This window comes from Lepidochelys olivacea, assembly GCF_965140295.1.
Source record: "Lepidochelys olivacea isolate rLepOli2 genome assembly, chromosome: 2".
NCBI classification, from domain to species: Eukaryota; Metazoa; Chordata; order Testudines; family Cheloniidae; genus Lepidochelys; species Lepidochelys olivacea.
In genome coordinates this window covers 1981072-2000622 of record NC_140412.1, presented here as the reverse complement: position 1 = coordinate 2000622, position 19551 = coordinate 1981072, and the positions used below count along the sequence as shown (strand labels likewise).

At 43.8% G+C, this 19551-nt stretch overlaps 1 protein-coding gene across 3 annotated transcripts in view; it reads right to left on the bottom strand.

Annotated features, from left to right (window-relative positions):
• LOC311516072 (uncharacterized protein) overlaps positions 1–19551 on the bottom strand; it is a 109188-nt gene that overhangs the window by 51306 nt on the left and 38331 nt on the right. For 2 of the 3 annotated variants that reach the window (XM_084619715.1, XM_084619717.1), the window contains exons 9-13: positions 8227–8439; positions 7879–8085; positions 6358–6539; positions 3560–3677; positions 2455–2544 (exon numbers count right to left, since the gene is read on the bottom strand). In XM_084619715.1, the coding sequence (XP_084475841.1) occupies positions 2455–2544; positions 3560–3677; positions 6358–6539; positions 7879–8085; positions 8227–8439 (810 nt within the window). The remainder of the gene's footprint in view (positions 1–2454; positions 2545–3559; positions 3678–6357; positions 6540–7878; positions 8086–8226; positions 8440–19551) is intronic. The other variant, XM_084619716.1, reaches the window with a different exon arrangement.

Sequence of the window (19551 nt, the reverse complement as noted above, 5' to 3'; positions counted from 1 at the left end):
TCATTATTGCCTGATAGTTGGCTATCCTGCACTGGAGATTAGATAACAGGAAGACCTTTCTCCCCAGTAAGTGTGGGCACTTCTCCTCCTGCAGACAAAGAGCGTACCATGGGTGTGGCCGTAGAGCCCTGTCAGAAGCGGCTTATGCCAAGGACTTGGGAGGAGGGCGAGAAAACAAAATTTCAGCCCCTTTGGCCAGTGCACAACATTTCCCCACCCTGTTGGGGATGGAAGCACAGGCGGCGGGAGTGAACCAAACAGCCTTAATGGGCTCCATTATAGTTTCGTTTACGTGGAGCACTATTTTGCTGGAGACAGATGGGTGGAGGATGTCAAGGAGTTTGTGCTGGGATTCCTGAAAAACCCTTCAAGAGGAATCGTAGTTACCCAGCAACTCTACAACAAAGACCCTGGAACTGCTTGAATTCACTGGGGGGTGGGAGGGAGGGAGATGTGGGGGTTACCACGTCGTCCAGAGATGAAGATAGCAGTCTTGCTGGTTCCGGCAGAACTGTTGGGTCCAGTGCATATTGCTCTTCCTCCTCTAAAGGATCCGGGGGGGAATCAGAGTGTCTCAAATCAAGAGGAGGCAAGGAGTGACTCCCTAGCAGACCTGAGAGACACTGCAGAGCGGTACTGGTCCCAGGGCCCTCAATATGGCCAGTAGGCAGGGTTAAAAGGGGGACATGGAAGCCCCAATGGCATGAAGTGCCAGCGGCTCCAAGCTAAATACAGAGGTTGTTCCCAAGCAGGTGTAAGTCTTTCGGGTGGTGGAAGATATGTAGGGTAAGGAAACGAAGGTTCCTCGGGTGGTTTGGAGTCTCCGGATGAGGAGAAAGCTGATTCCTGTTCCAGAGGTGGTGCCACTGAAGGGAAGGTGCACCTTGAGGAAGGAACAGGCAATAAACTTCTCTGAGCTGTTGATTTCCAGGTGGTGTTATAACATCTCTGGAAAGGAACAGACCCAGTGGAGGGGATGCCAGAACCAGGAATGTGAAGATGTCCTGTGAAGCGGCCTGGGACTCAGTTTTCCCCAGTGTGAGAGTGGCTGTCTTTGTCTGGACCATCAGAGCTGGAGAGGGTGCTGTCGAAGACTGTGCGACAAGTCGGAGGTGAACGGTCATTGTCAGAGCCAACAGATCCTGAGGTCTGGGGAGGTGCCGAGAACAATACAGACTAATCGCTTTCCAGTATTTATGGAGCTTGATATTTATGGACTTTCTTGTCAAGCCTCTGGGACTTAGGATGTACTACAGTAGAACCTCAGAGTTACAAACACCAGAGTTACAAACTGACCGGTCAACCACACACCTCATTTGGAACCAGAAGTACACAATCAGGCAGCAGCAGAGACAACAACAACAAAGAGCAAATACAGTACAGTACTATGTTAAATGTAAACTACCAAAAAATAGATTTGACAAGGTAAGGAATCTCTGTGCTTGTTTCATTTAAATTAAGATGGTTAAAAGTTGGATTTTTCTTCTGCATAGTAAAGTTTCAAAGCTGTATTAAGTCAATGTTCAGTTGCAAACTTTTGAAAGAACCACCCTAACGTTTTGTTCAGAGTTGTGAACAACCCACATTCCCAAGGTGTTCGTAACTCTGAGGTTCTACTGGAAGTCCTCTTCAGCTGAGCTTCTTCAGAGCCAAATCCGGTGTTGTTGAAGTCCCAGGCATATGAGAATGCTTCCTGGGTTCCCGAGAATATCCTGCTGGGGGCGTCTATGAGGGTAACATCTCTGGAACCAGTGTCCGACTTCGCAGCAGGAAGGCCAGGCCTTGCTTCGTCAGGCTGGTGTACAGGGGGGGGTTTCCCCCATCTGGGCTGAATTGAACCCTCTCAGTCTTTTCCACGGAGGTGTTTTCAAAGGTGGAGTTCCTGCCCTTCCCAGGCACAGCTGGGGAATGAGTGGCAGATACTGCACCTCACTGCAACGTGAGCTTCCCAAAGCAATAGTGGTTGTCACTGACAAAGAAGGATTGCAGGCAGGAAACAGAGTTTGAAGCCCCGAGTCTTGGGCTGAGTCCAGTACCCACATGGGGCATTAGGGGGAAGTGAAGTGTTCCCCCAAAGATTAATCTGGCACTAAAAACTATGAAAACACTAACATTATTAACAGTACAAGGCGCTAAAAACTATTTACAAAGCTAAATAGTATCTTAAGGGATGAAGCCAAAGCTACGGACACAGAGAGGTTCCGACCTGGCTCATGCAGCAGTGAGAAGTTGGTCGATTTGCCCCGCCTTTTATCCACTTGGTCAGAAACACGAGCTGAGCCAGGGCACATGTGCAGACTAGCGGACAATACTTTCAAATTCTCCAGCTCCAGGCACATGGTACGCACGCATAACCCACAGTGGAACATGTTAGGGATCATCACTTGAAGAAGAATCCACATTTCCTTGTTTGAACAAAAAGTTGGTCAGATCATGGCTCCCAAGGGCACTCACTCTGAATTCCTTCTCTAGGATTTTCTTCCTAAGGTCATTTTCTTTCTGGAATGAGGCTGGATTTTCTGCACCAGGTCCTTGCCGTTGCTGCTATGAAAGAACAGAATACCGGAAGCATTAAAAACATTAGAAATTTAAAGTTCCACACTGCCCCAATCACCAGGCTGTGTCCCATAGGTAATTTAGACCTTAAATGGGTTTTATGCATTTTTTTAAAAGTGATATTTCCTAAGGTTGGGGGGCGGGGGGGAGAGTGTTTAAATCAGAAAAATTCCATGAACTAGAAACATTTGGCTAGACACAACTGAACACAACAAAGCTTTCAACGGCACAAATCACAGAAGTTCCCAGAAGAGAACCTTGAGGGAGTCCTCAAGACTCATCACACCCAAGCACAGCAGTGACTGGCACTCCACACCAATGTTATAGTGATAAAATTGAGATTAAGTAAAAGACAAGTAACTTCAACTTTATTTTGTGTAAGCCTCACTACCCATCTTGCCTGAGGACATGACACAAGAAGAGAAGGCATGTATCTAAGGTTGGCTCCAAGCTCTTGAGGCAGAGATAGTTTGTTTATTTTCTCTATAAAAGGTCCCTATACAATCGTACTAATGAAGTACAATGCCTAACTTTCATTCATCTTTAGACTATGAGATGAGGAAGCTCTATTGCTTAGGCTGTTTCAAACCTACGGGGTAAAACGCTGGAGGAACATTTTGTAGAGTACAGTTCAGCACTGTCTCCTGGATGATGGACTAGATCTAAGAGCATTTTCCTCTCTAACCTGGCAATCTGAGAGCTGAGGATCCCACTACATCTTCTCTTATTGCACAGCTCCCAAGGCTTGAGTTAGATTTTCTTCATATGCGATTTCTGGATTATCCATCCTCCTCTTCTCCCCACTGGAACAACTAACCATGAAAAGCCTTTCTCCGGGTTTGAAATACAGCCCATCTGAGTGGCAGGGGTGAAGTTAGCTGGAGGAGAATAGCTGTTTTAACCACTAACAAACACGACTTTCTATTGCCTGGAGGCTGTTTCCAGACCCAATTATACCTGCCACCCACTGTCTTGTACTAGGAGGAGGGAAAGAGTTACCAACCTCTTGCTGGAGCTGAGTATAAAGTGTGTCCTTCTCCATTTCCATTTGCACCCGCTGATTTTCCAGCTCTTCCAGTGACTTTTCCATGGGCTGGATTTCATCTCTTAAATCCAGGTCACTGCAAGATCCAGGATACTTAAAAGTTAGGCTATAAACAAAGTGACCCGCTACAAAAAAGACATTGCATGCACTGATATTCTACTTTAAGTGGATATTTTTTCTGTAAAAGAATTACACTGATATTTTGCTTTAATTGCTTGATTACTAACAGCAATTCACTGTGAACAAATCTGACAATCCTGTGCCACTCATTTTGTTTGCAAAGCTTTTCAAAGATGGGTGAGTTCCATGGCTCTTTGGTTTGCACATCACATTATAATCTAGGGCACTCATACAATAGGGCCTGATCCAGAGCCCACTGAAGTCATGGAGAAGACTCCTCTTAACTTCAATAGCTTTTGGATCAGGTTCACAGCCACCAAAGCTGGGGACATTACATGTAAAAACTTAAGTTTCCTTGCTGGAAATAAATAACCCAAGCAAGTATTTTCCAAGATTACATGTAGCATACCAAAACAAGCCAGTCCCACAGGCAGGAAGGTTAATGACAAGGCAAAAGGACACTACCCATTTTGTGTGTCCATGTGCGGAATGAATTTTGTTGTGTGCACCAATATGGAGGTGATGTGTGACACACTGAGTGCAGGGGACTGGAGTAGATGACCTCTTGAGATCCCTTCCAGTTCCATGATTCTATATTGGTGCACATAACAAAATTCATGTGGGGGGGGGGGCGAGGGGTTCGGAGTGTGGGAGGGGGCTCCAGGTAGGGGGTGAAGGCTCTGGGGTGGAGCCAGGCATGAGGGGTTCTGGGTGTGGGAGGGGCACTTCTCCCCACCATGGCAGGTCTGTGCTGGGGAGAGGCATCTCTCCCCGCCGCAGCCCTGAGCCCCTGCGTGGGGCTTAACCGGCAGCGGCGTGGCCACGCAGCTTAGAGGGAACTTAGTAACACTTATCAATTCTGCTTCCCAGACAGTACCCAAGTGTGTGCTCCCTGAATCCACTCTAGCCTTTTAAAGGTTAGAGTGTGAACAGTAAGACAACAATGATTTACATCAGCCACCATGAACAAAGACAAAAAGACTGCATCTTGGGAGAGGTGGGGGGGTTACAATCCAGATCTCTGACTTGCACTGAAATCAGAGGAAGCTGAGAATGTTAACACCTCACAGAACTAAGCTCTTGAATTTTAAGACAAGAGACAGAGAACCTGTTTGTTATGGGCCTCTAAAATGATCTACGGAAAGCACAAGCCAAGATACTAGAAAGCCCAGCACACAGACACTCTGAGGACAGACAAATATTTCACACTTTTATAGCCATTTATATCTTGAGACCACTGTACTAGTGCAAGCTAAAGGTGGTACAGTCCATTGTAATTCAACTGAAAGGTTAGGGACATATCAACTTTTCCAATAGTGATGAACTTAGTGCACTGCTGTGGCCAGTAATCCATACAGCCAGCCACCAACCTAGCCCCAACCAAACCAGAAAACTTAATTGATCTTTTTTTGAACTCTGCACACTTAAGGGCTGATTTACATGGCAAGCCCTACAAGTTGTAGTATGATTAGGGCCCTACCAAATTCATGGTCCATTTTGGTCAATTTCACAATCATAGGATTTTAAAAATCATAAATTTCATTTCAGCTATTTAAATCTGAAATTTTACAGATAATTGTTGGGGTCCTGACCCAAAAAGGGGGTGGAGGAAGAGAAATCACAACGTTATTATAGGGGGGCTGCAGTACTGCTACCCTTACTACTGCTCTGCTGCTGGCAGCGGCGGTGCCTTCAGAGCTGGGTAGCCAGAGCCGTGGCTGCTGGCCGGGAGCCCAGCTCTGAAGCACAGAAGTAAGAATGGCACGGTGTGGTGTTGCCAGCCTTATTTCTGCGCTGCTGCGGGCAGAGCTGGGTGCCTGGCCAACAGCCGCCACTCCCCAGCCCTGAAGCCAGTGCAGAATCAAGGGTGGCAATATCACAACCCCCCTAAAATAAACTTGTGATACCCTCCCCCCCGTAACTCCCTTTTGGGTCAGGACCCTCAATTTAAGAAATGCTGGTCTCCCCTGTGAAATCTGTATAGCACAGGGTAAATGTACACACAAGACCAGATTTCATGGTAGGAGATCAGACTTCAAGGTGCATGACTCGTTTTTCATGGCTGTGAATTTGGTAGGGCCCTAAAGGCAGGTCTACACTACCGCTTCCGGTCGATCTAAGCAACGCAATTTGAGTTACATTAGTAGCATAACTTAAGTCGATGTAGCTTAGATCTACTTACTGTGGGGTCCACTCTATGCTATGTTGATGGGAGACGCTTTCCTGCCAACATTGCTTCCGCCTCTCGTTGAGGTGGAGTACAGAAATGCCACTGCATCGATTGCGGCAGCACTGATTTAGCTCCATAGTGAAGACAATCCCTAAGGCTGAGGAGCCACACTGACATTCACTGTATCTAGCACTGTCCACACAGAATGTTAGTGCACAGCAAGCTGGTGAGCTGCAGAGTCAGACTCTGGCTTGCCGCACAGTAACTTGCGAGCCCTTAGTCTCAGTGGGATCACCTCTACGTTCTACCTCTACCTGTAATCTGTCCCATTTTATGAAAGTTAAGAGCATCTCTTGTACCCCTGGCAAGTTGCTGAAGTGGTTCCCAGTTTAACAGAGCTTGAGTGATCAACCACTACCTCATGCAAGACATGCTACTGCAGCAGGCTCGGGAGAGTTGAAGTTACCTCATTATTTCTGTAACATTAAAGCTATCAGTCTTCGTACAAACAAAAGCTAAACTCCCATATTGGCCATCCATGAGCAGCTGCCTCCGCAGGTTTGCACTCAGCATCTCCTTGGCAGTCTTGTCATCCACAGCTCTGGTGATGTTGGCTACTACCCACACTGCATTGCAGTTCTTTAAATACTAAAGGATGGCAAGAAAAGTCAGTTTACAGGAAAACTATAGTAATTAGTTCTAAAGCTTGAGAGTTTCAACCAATTCTTACGAAATAATACATTCAGAAGAACTGTCCAAAAAAGTTTGCTTTTTTTAAAGAAACACTGTTCACGGTCTCAGAATCTCCAAACCCGCATGGGTGTCTAAGTCGTAAAGTGACACTTAGGGCAGGTTTACACTACAGGGCTAAGTTGACCTAAGTCACGCAACTCCAGCTACATGAATAACATAGCTGCAGTCGACGTACTTTAGATCAACTTACTGTGGTATCTACACCGCACTGGGTCGACGGGAGAAACTCTCCTGTCGACTTACCTTATGCTTCTTGTTCCGGTGGAGTACCAGAGTCGATGGGAGAGTGATCGGCAGTCGATTTACCGGGTCTTTACTAAATCGACCCCCGGTGGATCAATCGCCGAGCATCGATCCCCTGCTAAGTGGAGACAAGCCCTTAGAAATATTAAGTGGAAGACAAGCCCTTAGTAATATTAATATTAATATCCAGCTGGATAATGCAAAAGGAAAGAATTCCAAACCTATTTACGAGCCAAGGCTTTCAGAGTTACTATATAACAGTTACATGTGTCTATCAGTGGTTAACCATTTTCCAAATTTAACGTTAATCAGGTTTTTTGGCACTCTTATCTACTGAGGCACTATAAGACAGTTGCCCAGATTTTCGCAGAATGCACTAATACAAACACAATTTAGCAGTGTTGCTGATGGAGATGTACAAAAGGAATTGAAATGGCAGAAAAGGTCTGCGTAAACACAAACACAGATGTATTACTTCTGACTGTACTATGATCAGTCCCTAATAGCAATGCATCCTTCTAAGGGAGGGATAAATGTCCTCAAGGCACCTAAGAGTGCAATATGATAGCATCTATGGTGATTACTTACAGACCTCAAATAACAATCAATGTATGCCCTGAAGCACAAGGATGGATAGCACTTGTAATTTTATCCTAATTAGTGCAACTGTGGATGCCACTTATCCATAGAAGCTACTAATCCTAGAGTTTTAGTAATCAGCTTGTCACTATGGTATCATGCAGCAGCAAGTGCCACATGTTAATTACATGGTGTTGCAAATGTTTATGTTTGAAAAACAGAGGAAAAGGGAAGAGGTTGCTCATGTGCCCAATGCATATTGAATGACATGATGTGTGCAAAACCATTATATAGCAGTTAAGGAGGAAGATGCTGCTTCCAATGAAGATCAGGTCTGGGAACCAGACGGGACATAAGGGCTTAAAAAAAACAAAACAAACCACAGACTGAAATTTCAGAGATGCCATTGTACCTCTTTGGCAGCATTATCCCTGGCAGCATTGGAATCTCGTACTCCAGGCAAATCCACCAGCACTGCCCCAGTCTTCAAGACATTAGCACCGGGAACACGGATTTTGACACATTTAACAATGGGCCAAAATTCTCCACCTTTCATGTCGCGTAAGTTATCAGTCCGAGAGTCAATGAATTTCTCTATTTTTGTGCGAAAATCTGCTGCCTAAGCAATAGAGAGAAAACAAGAGTAAGGTTCACTACAGGCAATAGGCTGAGCTACTCCATTTATTCTCTATATCAGTGTGAAATAGCCTGAATGGGTGAAGATATAGGAAGGCCACACCTCAAATCATGCTGTGTTTACCTTCTCTGCAGAGATGTGCTTTACTGTCCCAAGATGCTGAGTCACCTCCTTCATCTCCTTCAGCTTTGGAAGTTCTGCTATCGTCCCATATACAGCTTTCACACGACTATAGGCAGCGCCAGCTTCAGTCTTGCGATCTGGGCATCGTTTCTTTAAGTTACCAGATTTGTCTTTCATATCTTCTAGGAGAGCTTTCAGCTCATTATCCCACTCCTGAAGTGGGAAATACAGAAACAATTGAGACAATACTCCAAAAGAGTAAGTTTGTCATTTGTTATATGTAGAATAACTATTCAAGTTAAAATGAATCAAGACCAGATGCTGTTTGCCCTAAGATATTTTTACCACATACAGAGGAGTGAGTTCTATTACTATTGCTCTGCTGAGACCAAGAAACCCTTTTTAACTGATTACACTAGCTAGTCAGTAAAACAGGAAATATTTTCAAACATTTTTTAAAGCTTTTTTTGTTTGTTTTTTCCCCTTGAAGACTGATGAAAGTTTTCCACTCAGCTCCGATTCTCTCCCTCAGATATTTATACAGCTCCCTTTTACCACAGTACCTAAGCACTAAAATTAAACATACAATATGAACAGCATCACCAACGACTGGTACAAAGAACGGCTACTGAAAAGATCCAAGATAGTTCCGACATGTAGCATGAGCAACATTCCTATTTTTAAACAGGATGACAGAGGATCGATTTAAATAATTATTTGAATCACCAAGAAGAAATCCTCCATTTCAATCCTTGATTTTAATCTACTTTTCCACTTGTACTTCAATTATTTTCTGAAGAAAGGTGCATTCTCACTGGTTGATATAATCATTAAAATATGTTGATTTACAACTAGACAGAGCCTCTATACTAGCTCTGATACATCTTTTTGCTACCTAAGAGGGTACACTATAACTATATACATTTATTTAAGCAGTTATATGGCTTAATATTTTCAGATCCTTCTTACCTGCATTTTTAGTATGTTAGAAAATGGTGAATGATATATTGCTTACTTATTAATAAACATTTTGCACATAATTTGTGTCAATCTGCATTAGAAGGGTAATTTGAATTTAATTAAACACACAAAATAGCATATTTATTATTTAAATGTTTTAGAATCCTAGAAACGTAGGACCGGAAGGTACCTCAATAGATCATCTAGTCCAATCCCCTGTATTGAGACAGGACTAAGAATTATCTAGACCATCCCAACAGGTGTTTTTCTAACATGTTCTTAAAAACCTCCAATGACACAGATTACACAACCTCCCTAGGTAATTTTTTCCACTGCTTAACTACCCTAAACTTTTCCTAATGTCTAACCTAAACCGTCCTTGTTGCAATTTAAGCCCATTACTTCTTGTCCATCCTCGGTGGATAAGGAGAATAATTTATCACCCTCCTCTTTATAACCACCTTTTATACACTTGAAGACTATTATGTCCCCCCTCACCCAGTTTTTCCAATCTTCCCCCATAGGTCATGTTTTCTAGAACTTTGATCAGTTTTGTTCCTCTCTTCTGGACTTTCTCCAATTTGTCTTCATCATTCCCAAAGTGTGGTGCCCAAAACTTGATGCAGTACTCCAGCTGAGTACTGAGTAGAATGGGAGAATTATTTCTCATGTCTTGCTTACAACACTCCTGCTAATACATCCCAGACTGATGTTTCCTTTTTTTGCAACTTGTGTTACACCATTGACTCATATTTAGTTTGTGATAGATTATAATCCCCAGATCCCTCCTAGCAAGTAATTTCCCATTTTATATTTGTGCAATTGAGTATTCCTTCCTAAATATAGTGCTTTGCATTTGTAGTTATTAAATTTCATCCTATTTATTTCAGGCCATTTTTCCAGTTTGCCATGATCATTTTGAATTTTAATCCTGTCCTCCAAAGCACTTGCAACCCCTCCCAGATTGGTACTGTCAGCAAATTTTAAGTGTACTCTCTATGCCATTATCCAAATCATTTATGAAGACATTGATTATAACAAGACCCAGGACAGATCTCTGTGAGACCCCTTCCAGCTTTTCTGTGAACTACTGATAACTACTCTGAGTACAGTTTTCCAACTAGTTGTTCACCCACCTTATAGTAGGTTTGTTTAGGCTATGTTTCTCTAGTTTGCTTATGAGAAGAACATGTGAGACCTTACTGAAGTCGAGATATATCACATCTACGACTTCCCCCCATCCACAAGGCTTATTACCCTGCCAAAGAAGAATATTAAGCTGGTTTGACATTTGTTTTTGACAAATCTATGTTGACTTACTTATCACTGTATCTGCTAGGTGCTTACAAACTGATTGGTTATTTGCTCCATTATCTTTCTGGGTACGGAAATTAAGCTGACTGGTCTATGATTCCCTGGATTATCCTTATTTCCCTTTATAATAGATAACTACTGGTTCTACTGTATTACCTACGAACACCAGAGTTACAAACTGACCAGTCAACCACACACCTCATTTGGAACCTGAAGTAAATAATCAGGAAGCAACAGAGACCCCCACCCAAAAAAACAAATACAGTACAGGGCCGTGTTAAACGTAAACTACTAAAAAACAAAAAACAAAAGGAAAGCAGTATTTTTCTTCCGCAAAGTAAAGTTTCAAAGCTGTATTAAGTCAATGTTCAGTTGTAAACTTTTGAAAGAACCATAATGTTTTGTCAGAGAAGTGAGCTGTAGCTCACGAAAGCTCATGCTCAAATAAATTGGTTAGTCTCTAAGGTGCCACAAGTACTCCTTTTCTTTTTGCGAATACAGACTAACACAGCTGTTACTCTGAAACCGAACATTTCAGAGTCACTAACTACCTCAATTCCTGAGGGGTTTATAACTCAAATTCTACTCTATATTTGCCCTTTCCCAGTCCTCTGGGATCTCTCCAGCTGTCCATGAATTCTCAAAGATAATTGCTAATGGCTCAGAGATCTTTTCAGCAATTTCCTTAAGTACCTGGGATGCATTTTGGTCAGGCCCTGACACCTTGAAGACATCTAACTTATCTAATTAATTCTTTAACTTGCTTTTCCCCTATTTTAGCCTCAGATTCTACCCAATCAATGTTTACCATGTGAATACCGAAACAAAAACGGCAGTTAACATTTCAGCCATTGCTGTGTTTTCCATTATCGTTCCCTACTTGTTGAGCAATGGACCTAACCTGTCCTCGGTCTGGTCTTCCTTTTGCTCCTAATGTATTTGTAAAATGTTTTCTTGTTACCCTTTATATCCTCAGCTAGTTTAATCTCATTTTGGGTCTTGGCCTTTCTAATTTTGTTGCTACATGCTTGGGGTTTTTTGTTTTTTTTTTATATATTCATGCTTAATAATTTGACCTAGTTTCCACTTTTTGTATGACTCTCTTGAACATCTCTTGGTTAAGCCAGTAGATTTTAAGAGATTATAAGAAATGTTGCCCTTCACATATTTTGTACTAAATTCAGATTTCATTTTAAACAGGTTTATTGCTAAGAAGAGAAAAACCAACAATTTAAATAAACAAAAAATTGAAAAATCTGATTCAATAAAATTAGATTTTTAATTATTTTTTTAAGTCACTGATTTTTATCCACCTTGCAGGATGAATTCATCTCCGACATTAACTTAAACAAATCCAACACTGCACCAAGGATGAATCCAGCCTTTCAAGTACCACTTAGGTAACCAGTCTAAATAGATTTCTGCTCCGGAGGCAGTGGAGGAAGATCTGAACAGCAGCTGAAATGACTGAAAATGATAAAAGGAAGCTAAACCTGATACAATATACAGAGAAGGACCCATTGAAGAGAAATCAAGTGGAATAAAAGGAGACAAGAGAAAATACTATACGCTATACACAGAAAAGAAAGCCATTTAACAGTGCCCTCAGCAGGTATTATGGAAGGTAGAGAGAAGGGTTCAAGGGAGGTTGAATGGAGAGCTGAAAGTCTTCAGGATTTGGGGATGGGAAGTAGTAACTAGTAATCCAGAATGTCAGCTCGATAGCGAGGGGCTAGGGTAGAGATGTAAATCTAAATAAAATCTGTACTTTATCCCTCACTCGGCCTCTGTTTTTGGAGCCTCCTTCCTCTGAAAAGCTCCAATGTCTGCCACCACTGCCACTCATAGCCTTGCCAAACAGCAGCGGAGTGAACTCAGACTCCTCTCCATTTCACTGCTCCCCACAGAGGTCTAAATAGCAGACAATGACAAAAGCTAGTCACTCTGCTGCATCTTGGAAGAACTAAAAAGTAGCAGTAGCAAAGGCAACAGAGCAGTCTATCTGCAAAAAACAACAAACACAACTGCATCAGTTTACTCTCAAATCAAGTTTGGAAGGCTATCTTGTCAACCATAAGTGATATAAAGGGAAGTTATTTACCATAAGGTAACTGAAGTCCTTTGAGATGTGTGGTCCCTATCTGTATTCTCCTGTGGGTATGCATGCACTCCACATGCTTGAGACCAGCAAATTCTTGCAAGTAGCATCCACTGGTCCATGCCTGCATCCTTGCTCTCCTTGTGTTCCGTATCGAGATTGAGAGGCAGGGTGGACCAAATGCCTCTCCAGTTTCTTCTCTACTGCGAACCTTATGATCCAAAGCACAAGGGAAGGAAGCAAGGTAGTGGCATACAGAAAAGGACCAGGCATTTTGGAAAAGTTCTAGTTACAAAAGGGTAGTGACTTCCCTTTCTTCTTCACGTGCTGATCCCTATGTGTAATTCACTATGGGTGACTGACAAGCAATACTCGGAGGAGGTGATGCAAAGATGCAGGTGATATAGCTGCTTGTAGAACCACAGTCCCAAAGGATAAGTCAGTGGAGGAGTCTTAGTTCAGTGGGTAATGCCTTGTGAACATATGCACAGAACTCCATATTGCTGCCTTGCAAATATCAAGTGGGGGTACCTTCTGAAGCGATGCTACCGAGGCTGCTTGTGCTCTGGTACCAGTGAGCCCATACTGCATGTAGGGGAGGAAGATGTGCCAAATGATAAAGCAGGATGCAGCCAGAAATCCATCTAGAGATTGTCTGGGAGGAAATAGCTTGTCCTCAGACTCGTTCTGCTATAGCAACAAACAATCAAGATGACTCTCTGATCTGTTCTGTTCGCTGCAGGTAGATGTGCATTGGCCTCGTCACATCAAGGAACGAAGCCCTTTTCTCTTCAATGGAGGCAGGAGGCTTCGGAAAGAACACCATGAGTGGACTGTCTGGTTTACGTGAACTTCTGAAACTGCCTTAGGGATGAATTTCAGGTGCAGCTGTAGCAAGACTGTGCGTCTTTATGGAAAATTGTATAAGGTGGGTCTGTCATTAGGGCCACAAGCTCACCTGCCCTTCTGTCCAAGGTGATAGCAACAAGATAATGTTCGTTGATAGGTAAGACACTGAACATGTAGCAAAGGGGTCAAAAGCTGGCTTAGTGAATGCAAAAAGTACTAAGTTGAGGTTCCAGTGAAAAGTTGATTTTGTTACTTGCAGAAAGGTTCTGGTTAATCCATCTAGGAATCCAGAAGTTACTGTGTGAATAAAAATAAAGTAGCTATCTGCTGGTTTTTTATAAAAGTTGCTTGCCACCAGGTAAACCTGTATCAAGCTAAGGGAAAGACCAACCTTGTGGGTAAGGAGGGAGACTGCAAGAATATCCGCTGTATCTGCAGATATATGATTCTGCTGGTCCCGAGGGAGAAGCGCTTCCACTTAGACAGCTAACATTTTTCTGATGGAATCTTTTCTGCTTGTCAAGCTGTCTCAAGTGGGTCAAGAGCACGAGTGCCAACCTCGGGCAGTCTGTCAAGGAGCAGGGCACAAGCCCCAGATTGATTGATGGTTCTATAATTAGATTTCACCAACCAAGTAACAAGTGTGAACTCCTCAATGACTATACCAGCCTTTCCCTGGAGTCACAGACAGCCCACTTGGGCACTCTGGTCTATCTTGAACCCAGGCAAGCCTGCCTTTGTGACAGATGGTCCTTTACACCAAAAATCACAATATTCAGGTTACTCCCAGTCCCCAAGGGCAAGTCACTTATCCCGGGTCAATTGTACCCATGCGCACTCAAAGACAAAACTTGTAGTCAATCGTGTAATAAACTAAAGATTTATTAATGAAGAAAAAGAAACAAGAGTTATTTGCAAGGTTAAAGCAGATATACATACTCAAATGAGTTACAATCTTAGGTTCCAAAAGGTGATTGTAACTGCTGTATATGCCAGATCCATATGTCCCCTAAGGCAAGCTATGCAGCTTGAGGATCCCCTGCTTATGTTTAGAAATCTTTGCCCTTCAAAAGTTCAAGCCACACAGAGCTACAGTTCCTTCTGGTCGGGCATTTTTATTTTCTTCCTCCAGAGTTCAAACTGATGGCAGAGTGTCCAAGTGCAAGCCTCTCTTTATGGGTAGGGGGGACCATGGGGGGCAGGGAAGCAATCAATAAAGTCTGTCCTTTGTTGTTTCACAATGGCTCATTTACCCTCAATGGACCTTCTTGTGTGCAGAACAAGCACTTTACATTAATGAATGCTTCTTTGCTGTTTGGTGAGTAACTCAACTGCAAATGCAAACTCTCAATATAACTTTATACCATGGGCTAACAGAGGTTAAGTGAGATCAATACATGCAGCATCCTACAAGCATTTCATCAGGTCTAAACACTAAAACACATTCTTCCTGTCGACTTAACATCTATTTCACAACAACACAAACACAGAGGTAAGCCAGACTGGTTCCAGCTATGCTTTTGTCAGTGTTCAGTGAGACCTGGGCATAAGCTGGCACCTGGTCTGCCAGCATCACACTGCTGTTCTCGAGAATGACTTGCTCAGCCTCAGAATAGGAACGTTCCACATTCCAGGCCCATCCAAATACGAAGCCATGGGGTGAAAGGCACCTGAGTTGGGATGCCTGAGCCTGCCATTCTCTTGAGTCAGACAATCTGGGAGGGTTGAATGCTGATGAGAGGACGTGCTGACGTTTTTAGGAGGCTTATAAACCAGAACTGTTTGGGTCCTTTGGCCTCAATGAAGATGACTCAGGCTCTGTCTGGCTGAATTTTCCAAAGAACCAAGGTAGCAGCAGAATGAATAGTTCAAGTGGTGTCCAATGGAGTAGGAAGAGTGTGTCACCCCTGGAGCAGCAAGTGTTGCATTTCTTGTTTTCCCGGGAGGTGAAAGAGTCCCAAGTGGGGGTTCCCACTGAGTGAAAATGCTGTTCACCACTGAATCAAGCAATCCACATCATACTGTATCAGTGACCTGTCCACTTAATTATTTACCACTCCACTAGTGTGTGTCTCATTTGAAACATTTATCAGTGATTATTTTATGTTTTATCAAGAGCTATGAATCATGAGTTCTTTTCCCGGATTGGTATTATCAATACCAATATAACCGTGTGGAATTTTAGTTTGTGAATAAAAACATTGAGTTGTCACAGGTCGAGACTGGGTCTCCATACTGCCTTCTTTTTGTGAACGAGGAAATATTTCACACATAAACCTCTTCCCAATGCTGAAGAAGTACCTGCACTATTGGTCCCCGTTGGAGGAGAGAGAGTATCTCCTCGTAAGAGTGGTCCCTGAAAAGGGAAGGGGAAGGAGGTTTTGGAGGAGGAGGAGAGAAGCTTGATTGTATAACTGAAATGGATTATATCCTGCACCCACTTGTTTGTTGTTACTGCCCTCCAGCTGTGGGGCAGGGGTGGGAGGCAGAAGAGTGCTAGGCAGCTACCAAAGGAGACCTGGGAATTGGGTAGAGATGGCATCAACTTTGGTTCACAACTCCTGAACATTTTGTCAAAAGTATCTTTCGGCCAGGAGGTGCGGTTGGGCTGATGTGGTTAAGTGGAGGGTGCAGGGTACCATGCCTTTGGGCCTTCTCTGTCTTTTATGAGGCAGTTCATAAGAACACTGATGGTAAAATGGTTGAGGCATAGGCCTCTATATGTATGGTTATTAATGGTATTTCCTCTTCAGGGTGAATATATATATATATTTTAAAAAAAGATTTGGCCACCAGTGTGTCTTCACCGATAAGGGCCAGAAATTTAGCCCTGTCCTGCTAGGATAGTTTGTCCTTAAAATCTAGGAACTCTGAATAATTTAGAAAAATCATACTTAGTCCAATATTCTAAATTGGAGGTTAGTAGATTTAAACACCTTCCTCTCTAACAGATCCAGATGTTTGGCCTCCTGGTCAGTACCAGGCTCTTGGTGGTGGCTCTTGGGTGTTGCTGCCTAGATCTTTCAGTGACATCCTGAACAACCAGAGTTTAGTGCAGGATGGGTAAATAAAATCTCTGCCCCTTTTGCAAGCATAAAGGAACACTTCTCAGCCCTCTTGGGGGAAGGACACAGATTACTGTCGTATGCCAAATTGCTCTTGCCAATTCCAGTATGACTGTGTTCCCTGGGTGTGCTATCCAGTTGGATCCCGTGGGTTTTAGGATGTCCAAAAGCTTATGTTGAGCGTCCTGGATCTCGTCAGGAGACGTGGAGCACTTGGGCAAAACTCTGTAGCAGTTCCTGGAATAGCTTGTGGTCACCTGGAGAGGATGGCGAAGCTGGGGCATCTGCCTCATTCAGAGAAGAGGAAGATGATGTAGGAAGAGAGCCTGAGATATAAGCGCTCATATCAAAGGCCTGAGCTAAAGCCATGGGCCAAGCTTTGCTGATATAAAGCGAAGTTAGCACAAGTCAGGCTGTAAGCAAAGATCAGGCTCTGCCTGTGTGCAAGCTCACAGAATCTGGCAAGCACAGGGCCGATATTGCAGAAACGCACACTCCTAAGAAGAGCTAAGCACAGAGCACTCAGGCATCCCGATTTCAAGTGGTACCAGAACATCCCTGATATCAAGGACGGTACAAAAACATTCCCAAAGGATAACAGGAACACACTGACCCCTCCAATAAGATAAGGTCAGGATGACAGGGTGATGAATAGAGATGTTTTGATCGAACCAACATGTACGAGGAGCTGGGTAATAACTAGCCCTGTGTGGGGGCAGTAACTATGTCAGAGGAGCACTACGTAACTTGTTTGTGTCAGGGTCTAAAGAGGTATCTCTCGGAGTGTGTGTCTTGGTCCAGCCGAGGGGGAAAGGAAAGTCCCGCTATCCACTGGGCTGCATTCATTGTCACAGGCATACATGTCTTAGTATCCTTGTAGAGTCTGCCAGGTGCTATTACCATGCTTTGTCGGCAATAAACCTGGCCTGGCACCTTCGGATCTTCTGGTCATTGAGTGGTTTGCTCGATGTCTGCTGTGCCGGCTGTCTTCACAGAGCTGGGGCAGCACACAGGGAGAATACACACACGCAGCTGAACATCTAACCACAGAAGATACCCTTGTCAGACCAGCAGAACCATACTCTTCCTCTTCTGTAGGCTCAGAAGGAAGTTCTCGTTGTTCTCTTGGAGCGGAGGGGTGATCTGACTCCTTATTAGATTACACAGACCTTGGGTGTTGTGTGCATTGGGTCCCATGGACCCAACAGAGCCAGAAGAAAGGTTTGAAGGTGGGTTGCAGAGGTCCCCAAGACATAGGGGGTACCACCAGTCCCAAAGGGGGGGATGTCCTGGTTTGGGTGGGGGAGTTTGGTTCCAGGAAGCTCTTGATCTCCTGTTTGGATTGTTCTCCATCAATGAGGCAATGACAGTTCCTCCAGTAGATTTGACTCCCCCAATAACAAGGTCAGGTCTGACAATCAATGGTGCAGTTGATCCTATCAAAGGAAAGCTGTAGGTGGTAGACTGGATAGGGTCCCATAGCTCACGTCTCCAGGTGGGGTCAAGATCTCTCTGGTAATGGCTGCTCCTGGCAACAGAGGAGACTGCAGATCCAGGAAAACAAAGACATCCCCGGGAGTGGAGTCCTTCTGCTCTACCCGCGGTGTGTGCGGTTCTGTCCACCCACACCAAGAGAGCTGACGTAGGAAGGCTCTGAGTTGGCGGATCCATATGGGGTTGGAGCATTACTGCCGGTGGCTGAGGTTCTCGACGGGTGCTCTTTGTCAGTACTGGTGGTTCTCTGCCTTTCGACCTCAAAGGTGGTGTTAATGCTGCTGGGTGTCTGTGCTGCTCCTATGCTGTTTGTGGCACTCCAGGATTAGCTGCACCAGAGTAGCTTGCAGATTCAGAAGACCTCTACGTTAATCATGAAGACAGACCACAGACTTGGTTCAGTGACGAAGGTGCCCTGGCTCAACACATATGCCCACAACAAGAACTAAGAAGCAGAAAGTCACATCCTCACATTCCATCAAAACAATGTAATATTGGGCTGTTAAGGTGGCGATCCTGTCCCAAGAGTACCCACCACCACCAGATAAAGGAACAGATCTTAAGATATTTAAAAAAAAAGGAGTACTTGTGGCACTTTAGAGACTAACCAATTTATGTGAGCATAAGCTTTCGTGAGCTACAGCTCACTTCACTCTGAAACTTGAAGATATTTAAAGAAAACTTTGTTTGATAGCATCTGTCTGGCAATAGGGTGACCAGATGTCCCAATTTTATAGGGACAGTCCCGATTTTTGGGTCTTTTTCTTATATAGTTCCTATTACCCCCCTACCCCATCCCGATTTTTCACACTTCCTGTCTGGTCACCCTATCTGGCAAGGAACCACTTCTCACTAGTTGTGACTGTGAAATCTACATTTATTTATTGTTTTGCCTTTATGATCCCTACTTCTCTATTGTTTATCTGTAGGGTCTCTGTCTGATTCTTTAATTCTTCTGTCTGTTGCGTAACTAATCTTGCAAGATTAAAATCAACTAAGGCGCTGGGGTCTGATTGGTTAAAGAATTGTTTCATAATGGGCTAGGATTGGTGAAAAATACTGTTTTGTAGGACTTCAGTTTAAAATGATTGGTTACGGCACAGCTAAGCAGGACTCAAGTTTCACTATATAAACTGGGGTCCAAAAGGAAATTCTTTGGGAACCAACTCCAGGACACAGCCCAAGCTCAGAGCTGCCAGACCTCAGCACTCTGCCGATGACACCTTGCAGAAACTGGAGTCCCTGGATGACCTGATCCTGACTGGCCACCAGGAAAAGTTAGTCTGATTTATTGGGAGTGGCGAGCATTGTATGCTTAGTATTTGTATTCTGTTGTAGTAACTGTTAATAAATAGAGGTTAAGGATATTACTGTGTAAGGCTCTTTCATTGGTAAAAAACCCCACAAAACCCACAGAAGATTACACCCTGAACCCTAGGAATTGGGTATGGGTGGCCTTGAGCCTAGGAACTGGGTTAGGGTGGGGGTGCCTAAATTAACCCTTGAGCCCACCAAAAGGTAAACGTGGGGTGTCCTAGAGCGTGC